Genomic DNA, 8172 nt, shown 5'->3' with positions numbered 1-8172 from the left:
TTTATTAAGTAGGTAATTATCTAGAGCGTGTTTTCCCGTGATTTTAGCACAGAACTTGACGATAAAGCAAGGAAGCAGACTTTCATCCCCATCATGAATATTTATCTGGTGTCTACCGTACTGTTGAGTAGCAATCCTCTGGGAGGCAAAATCTTCTATGTACATAGAATCTCAAAATCTTATATGTACATAATGTGTATAATTCTTGAATAATAGACAGACTTCGCTAATGCTCCAAACAGGTGTTCCTGCCAGCCCAGAAAGTCTCGTTAACTTACAGACTAGCTCAGGATTAACAATACCTGTTTGTGTGGCGTTCATCCTCCTTTCTGGATCATCTAGGTGCCCTGAGGGACGGGCGAAAAATCACTGCTTTTGAATATTCATCTACGTGCCCCCCTACTCCGCCCCAATCCCCTGTGCTCAAGTCGTAAACAAACATGATCCCTATCTCTGAAAAGATCACCAGATTGGCCTCTGCATGAACAGAACAACGGAAAACCGCTCCGAAAAAGCGCTGCCCAGCGTACACTTGACGAAGGATCGATTTATGGGTCTTTGCAGAGACGGCAACCAAGCCACCCTTGTCGTCAACCTTCCACACGCCATAGCCATCAACTCCGGACTCCCCTGCCTCGCGGTAGCCTCCCGCATACACCCAGCCACTTGCCAAGTATCGCTGGCCATTGTACTCCCACAGCCTCGCGGTGCACAGTCCCGGGAACGGCAAAACGCAGCGCAGGATCTCTCCATCCGGGTCAACCTTGTCTTCCAGGCCTGTTGTAATCCTCAGGCTGCGCACGACTTCCCCGGTGCTCCACCTGGCGCGGCCAAAGTCGTAAAATCCCAGGATGGTGAGATCGTAGAAGTAATCGTCCAAGCCTGGGAATACAGCAGGGGGTGCCACGTCTACGCTGTAATCTGAAAGCCGCTGCGCCTTCATTTTGACGTAGGCTGGCGAGAACGGGAGCTTGGGGAGAGAAGACCAGGAGCGCGTTGCCGAGTCGTAGATGCAGCACCAGTGGCCTGAGAAGTCGACAGCGGTGTAGTGCAGACCGACTTTGAAGCCATTCTTGTCGACGAACATGGCAAAGTCGATCACTCCCGCTAAAGTGCATCTTTCTCTGTCCTCCCAATGGAGCGGTGGTAGTTCGCTCCACTCTTGGGTCACTGGATTCCCCACCACCAGGTGAAACACATCATCAGCAGGATCAACCATGCCCCTGTGCGTCCTGAAGACGCATACCAGGCCACCCGCGGAAGCAACCACTTGAGCGTTAGGAAATTCTTCCGTTTTGTGGGGCAACGGAAACTCCACGCTGCGTTGGGGCCGTGATGGATCCCAGGCGTGGCAACGCTCGCCGTAGCCGAAGGAGCTAGTCATAAGCCGCAACACTGTTTTGGCACCAGCGGCGGCGAAAGGATGGATCGCCGATGATGGCGTTCCATGACTTGCAAACGGCGGAGCATGAGGTCGCTAGTGTGGCCAGGTCCACATAGCTGAGAACCGTCTCCAAAGTGTCGTCTTGCAGCAACACAGGCGCTTCTTTTCTCCGTTTCTTCATCACAAGGGCAATGCCTAGAAGAGTGGCGAGAAGCACCTTATAGTACTGCAAAAAGGATGCCCCAAAAGGAACTGATAATGGAACAAGATTACCTTCCATGTCCTCGAGCAAACCCAGCATGGAAGCAGAGTGACGCTTCATCGATTAAAAAATCTCATTTTCGGGAAGCTCAGCTTCTTCTCACTGGCTTGTGCTTCTCTAGTTGAAATCGCCAACCCTCATTATCCGGCCTCGTTCTCTCTTTAACCATCTGACAAAAACAAACGCGAGCAAACTTACTTTGAAGGCTTTGGCTCGAGCAAGACAATGAAAGTGTTCATTGTAAAGTCATGACGTGGTAAACATCCACCTGTGACGTTCTTCCAGTCAGATTGAACGTCGAAAACACGCCGCGTTCTCTTCTAGCACAGGAAAAAATAAAAAACTTTTTTCTCGGGTTCTTTGAGCACAGAGAAAATATGTAGCCGCGTGCTACACCATAGCTTCGTAGCTTATCCCCCCAAACGGGATTTGCAGCGGATGATCCAAGTGTTCTTGACCTGTCAAGTTGACAAATTGCACCTGAACGACTGCTCCATCCGACCACCACTGTGTAAGAGAATGAGCGTCTCGAGCACTCGCAGCTTTGCCTTCATCCGCTGGGACGTGAAGCCTTGCCGAGGGGATGAGGTGATGCGGCTTCGCTTTGGAGGAGCAGAGCACGCCCCGGATGGATTCGTGAGGCATCGCCAATCTCGCGTACTTCCCCTGTAGCATATACTGATAGTTCTTGAAGTGCTCGAGAAAGCCCGAGCATACCGGATCACTGGGATGAACATACATGTCCGGGTACCAGCTTCCAAGTGCCGCAAACTCTGCCTCGGACTCCCTTCTCTTTGCGGCATCCACCAGTAAGTTGACGAACCCGGCCTTTGCAACGGTGTAAACCTCTTGGAGATTGCTGTAAGTCTCAGCACCGAAGAGTGACTTGTATGGAGCGTACATAATGTGTATAATTCTTGAATAATAGACAGACTTCGCTAATGCTCCAAACAGGTGTGTGTGTTCCTGCCAGCCCAGAAAGTCTCGTTAACTTACAGACTAGCTCAGGATTAACAATACCTGTTTGTGTGGCGTTCATCCTCCTTTCTGGATCATCTAGGTGCCCTGAGGGACGGGCGAAAAATCACTGCTTTTGAATATTCATCTACGTGCCCCCCTACTCCGCCCCAATCCCCTGTGCTCCCGGAACATCCCTGGAAAGAATGTATGGTAAGAACTCGCGAGGACTCGAGATAAAAGCTTTTAAAGGACGAGAACTCTAGCCGGACCAAGTCTTTAGCAGCAATGAAACAAAAAAGTAGACAATGAACTCAAGCCCAAGCAAGCTTTGCGAAACAACAAAAAAAAGAAAAGAATGGAGAAGTGAGGGCCAATCCACTAAAGACTAGCCATCGAAATAACTCTAGCTACTTATCAATCAGCCCTTAGCACGCAAGTGAACGAAAGAGACACCAAAATGGGACAAATGAAAGGCTATGATCCAAAGACAAGCCTAGGGTAGCTGAGAATTCTGTCGGGGGCGATTGGAATCAATCGAAACGGGATTCTACTGACAAAATCACACACCCAGCCCGCCAAGAATCGCTTCAAACAGAGCAATGCAGCTAGGGCGGCGAGATTCTTTACCAGTTGAAATGCTTGCGCTTTGGCCCCGTAACCTCGAATCGATATGCATCGTCCTCTGGCATTGGCGATCGGCCCCGCCTGGAACGCTGGCTAGGGCTTGAACGCGTTCTCTCCCATCGTGGACACCGCCGACACTTCAGCCAAATTTTCAAACGAAAATCCAACAGGCCAGAACTTGCTAGGGTGGTTCTTATTCCTATTTATTTGGATTTTTTCTTTACCGAGCAAATGCTTATATTTATAGCTATTTAAATTTATGCTAGCTGTTAAACCACTTTTTTTTAAAGAGTGCGTAATTAGAAACATAATGATAAATAAAATGCGAAAACTTCAAAAGAGAGTAGTAAACATAATTTATTAACACAGTAAAGAGCAAATTGCTTTTTGAACTAGAGTTAAACTGGATACTAATGTCTATGAAAACTTTGTCTCTTGTTAGATTAAAGAAGATAAGTAACTAAATTTATCAAGGAAACATGCTACAACATTGCCATTGGCTCCCCCATTGGTTCCGAGATACATACAATCCTAGCTCCCAAATACCTAAATCCATCTTATACTCACAATAACTTTCAGCATTCTCTATATATAAAGCTTACACCCTTCTTTTCAAAGTTGAAAAACTTTTTTCATTAGTATGAACCACTTTACTTACAGTGAAATTTGATATGAGCATCACATATTCATTCAGAATTCAATTCTTCTCTTCGAACCTCACCATCACTTCATCTAGATCCCAATAGAGAAATAAGTGTAAATACTCACAATTCCCAACACCCAATCCTCCTCAATTGCTTCCAAACAGCTTGTCATTTCTCTCATAAAGTCATAAAGCATTAAGTTTAGTACAATGTTCTTCCTCTCTGGCATCAGATTCTTAATGGCTAGAGTGTGCTCTCTTGAGATCCAGAATGTGGAATGAAGAAATTGTGAGAATTGAGACTTACTACTTGGATTATGCATTTGATGGGTTCACGCTCAAGACCTTGTACCATTTTGCATTGCTGAGGAAGTCCCTTTGTTCAGCAATGCCTACATAGTTAATATATACATCCAGTCTCACAAACATTGTTTTGTGCTCCTTGAATGCCTTAGTAACTTACTTTGGGATAGATATGAGAAAAAAGAAATGCCTTAGCCTCTCTTTCTCACTTGGATCACATATGTTGCACTCGATGAAGATGGCAGAAAAAAGAATTGTAAACTCATGACATGAGAATTCACTATAAACCTTGAAGCTAATGAAAGCAATGCCAACACTTTCCCTACAATAGCCACAAACACAAAATAAACTTTTAGCTTGAGTGAGAATTCTTATTCTTTCTTGCCAAGAAAAGGACATACCAATGCCACATCTAGCATGGAGGAGCCATCTCCAACCTTCTCCACTCTTCATAATAAGCAATGGGTGTTGGGTAGACTTTAGCAAGAAAAAATGCAAGGAAAGTTTACTCATTAGAAAGCCCTTAACATCTAAAATTTTTCTATCGAGGGATAGATACATCAAAAATATATTTAGATATTCTGGGATATTCTACCATATTTATAATTTATAAACATGTTTATAAATTATGAATTTTTCTAAACACTTTTTAGTATATTCTATTTTATTCTACCATATAATGATGTGCAATAAAATTAATCTTATATTTTAAAATTATAAATTTTTAATTGATCAATTATATTATTAAATAATACTAAGCAGGAATTACACTATTATTAAGAAAATCAAGTGTTGTTGCATACAATATGCAATAAATTAGTTTTTTTTATAATTTTTTTTCCTTCTCATTATTTTTCCAAAACTTCTAATTTTTTATTCTTTATTACTTCATTTTTTTTTACTACTAGGCTCTTTTCTCTTGGCAATTGTTGCTTCTTTCTTTGTTATTATTATTTTTTTTCCTTTTTTCTTATAGCCCTTTTTGCTACTTTTGATTTTTTTTCTCATGTGTTTCTTTTGCAGCACAATAATGCTTATGAATTTTAAACCTATTAAAACAATCTCAATGCTAGTTTACAACATTGGTCCAAGTTAAACAACTTTATGCTCCCATAAATAATTTTATTGGTTTTCTTAGTGTTTTTTTACCATGCAAAGAAGTGGCATGCAATGTACTTTATAAGTAGTGCTAATTAGTAGTGCTATATATATAATGCTAATTAAGATTTGTAATTGATTGAATAAATCTTGTGATAGAATCTAAGAAATATAAGGAAAAGAATGTTTTTCTTATAAAAACAATAGCTTTAGAGACATTTTGACCCTATAATAAAATGCAATTTAATAGATAGTTAAACTCAACAAACTACTTATTTGTATAGTTTTATTAAGTTCTTTTCTAAACTCAAGAATACTAATGAAATAGAGCAATGGGATGAGTTCCTTTTTTTTCCAAATGGCTAGATTTACGATTGAAAAAAGTGATGAACACTTGAATAACACTAAAATGTATTATAGTTTAAAATATCATAAAATCTAAAAACAATTACTTTATAAGTTTTCATTTATCATATGAATATGATGTAGATGGGGGGCTTTGAATTAAAGACTTGAGTGAGAAATATTTTTACTTAAACCTTCATAAATTTTATGTCTCACTCCTATATACTAAACACCCCAACTTTATAGCATTAGTTTCTCTCTATCCTATATGGCTGTTGAAAATAGAAAATTAAATATTGTGATAGAATTTTAGCTTTAAAATCTTACTTAGGTATTTTTAGCTCTCAAATATTGTCTGATATATAACTTATGTATAACATGGCTATAAAGAAGAGGGCAACAATCATGGTGTAATACTAGAGGATTAGGGGAAAAACTACTTAGATATCAAATTGTATTAATCATGAAACACTTATAAAATACAAGTCCCTAAATCCCAAAGTAGAGTCGAAGGTGAGGTAGTGGTTGAGGCAAAAGTTCAATGAGCATAACATATTTGGACTAAAGTTTTGACTCAAAAAGTCGAGAGTGGAAGTGAGCTCTTAAAGAAGTGTTTGAGGAATGAGCACAAAACGATTAATAAATGAGTTTTTAAAAAAGGACAAAAGAATGACTAACATGTGGCAATTATTGTAATATATGAAAGTGTTGAGATAGAATACAAAACCGAATTCAAGACCAAGTCTAAAACAACTCCAAGATTGAGTCTAAAATTAAGTCTAGAATCGAGTATTAGACCAAGGTTGAGACCATATCTAATGACAAAAATATTTGAAGGTGGGGTGAAAGCCCAAGACAATTTTTTCCCAAACATTAAGGGGTTTGATAAGTTTTTATGGGATAATGAAGGGAAGATTATAAAGAACCAATATGAAAAAGAAAAGTTATTTTTATATAGTGGGTGATGATATAAACATTAAGGAGTCCAAGATTAAATTAAACATGAATAGATAAATTGAATGATTTGGTGAAGTGTTTAATAGCCAACTCTAGCTCTTCCAAAACATTGAATAGTCGATGCTCTCAATCCAAGTGGGGGTAATACTATTTGGATATTTTGTATAGCTCATTAGAATTTTAAGAATAATTTTCTTTAAAAATATTTACATTTTCCCTTATTAAAACAAAAACAATAGGATGAAGTGTGCTAGTTTTCTTCTTTGAGATTAAATTTTTGTTTATTCTTGAAGTTGATTTAATCTTTCTTTGATATGTGTTAAAAGAAGCTAATCCCCACAATCCCCTTTCCCCTTTAAAATCTTCAAAACATAGCATTCTCATCTATGATTTATATTAGGATTGAAGAGTATTCATAGATCTAAATTTTTTGCCAAAAGAAATAAAGGAAATTAGAAAACTTATAAAGATTTAAATAAATATCTGAGAGATAAACTTATTACCCTTAGAAGAAAATTAGACTGTAAAAGAGGATTCAAGTAGGAAAGAACATGCAATAGTGAAGAAAACTTTACTCTCACAAAACTTATTTGAATGAGGAAAAAACTAAATATCATATCTACCTTCTTCCCTAACCTAATGACACAACATTGCAAAAAATATTCAAAAAAATGCATAGTGAAAAAACAATATTACCCTTTATTTAATAACATCAATTGGTGAGATCAATAAAGTTCAACATTTCTTTTTATTGTTATAAACTAAAGCTGCTTAGCAAATGCTAATCAGTGCAATCTTTAAAACTCTTTGAGTAAAAATAGATTCAACTCATAAAAGGCAAAAAATAGGCAAAAACTTATCCACTCTATAATTAATCTCTGCTTCTCAATACATTTTATTATATTAAACTACTATTATAATAATCTCAATAATGTAATATATCTTGTAATCAATATATTTTACTTCCTTAAGGAAAAGTATGCACATGTTAGATTCTATTTTTCTTGATACCTTTATTGAATACTCTTAAAGTATATCATGGACCTAGCAAAACATAAATGAAAAATAAATAAGCTGAGTTGATGAATATACTAAGATGGAATGATGCACTTGTTCATATTATAATAAACAGGCTAAGTTGATAAGCATACTAAGATAAAGTGATGAGTTTATCCATACCATGTGTGGTTGGAATGTGTTCAATAAATGCATCACTATGCATTCAAAAGACCCTTAACAAGTTAAACTACCCTCCATACAACTATTAACTCTTCTTAAATTAGTGAATTTACAAAATACTAAAATTTGCAATTAAAGATAAAATCAATACTTAGAAGTAAATAAACTTTCAAAGCTCAATACTTATTAAATCCAAAAGAGTTCTAAAGTACGAGAAAATAATCAAAGTTCTTGATGTCAAGTGCTCTTTAGAAACAAAAAGTCAAAAACAACTAAGGTAGGTTTAGGGTGTTTAAAGTGTTTATCTTCCTTTTAACTTGATATAAACAAAAAGGGGGAAAATACATTGTAAAAGCTTTACAAATTTAAAAATTTGATATTGCTTATTTATATGCTCAAGAAAACCATTGCTAAACC

At 37.8% G+C, this 8172-nt stretch overlaps 1 protein-coding gene across 1 annotated transcript in view; it reads right to left on the bottom strand.

Moving 5' to 3' along the window:
* Window positions 1–1859: 1859 nt before the first annotated feature.
* The window catches only part of LOC9655903 (GDSL esterase/lipase At4g10955), a 27864-nt gene continuing 21551 nt past the window's right edge, over window positions 1860–8172 (bottom strand). The window contains exon 3 of the mRNA XM_024685622.1: window positions 1860–2532. Within this exon, the coding sequence (XP_024541390.1) occupies window positions 2037–2532 (496 nt within the window). The 3' untranslated portion in view covers window positions 1860–2036. The remainder of the gene's footprint in view (window positions 2533–8172) is intronic.

This window comes from Selaginella moellendorffii, unplaced genomic scaffold (assembly GCF_000143415.4).
Source record: "Selaginella moellendorffii unplaced genomic scaffold, v1.0 SELMOscaffold_45, whole genome shotgun sequence".
Classification (NCBI taxonomy): Eukaryota; Viridiplantae; Streptophyta; class Lycopodiopsida; order Selaginellales; family Selaginellaceae; genus Selaginella; species Selaginella moellendorffii.
Note: the sequence above shows the minus strand (reverse complement) of the source record. Positions and strands in the feature narration are given on the sequence as shown.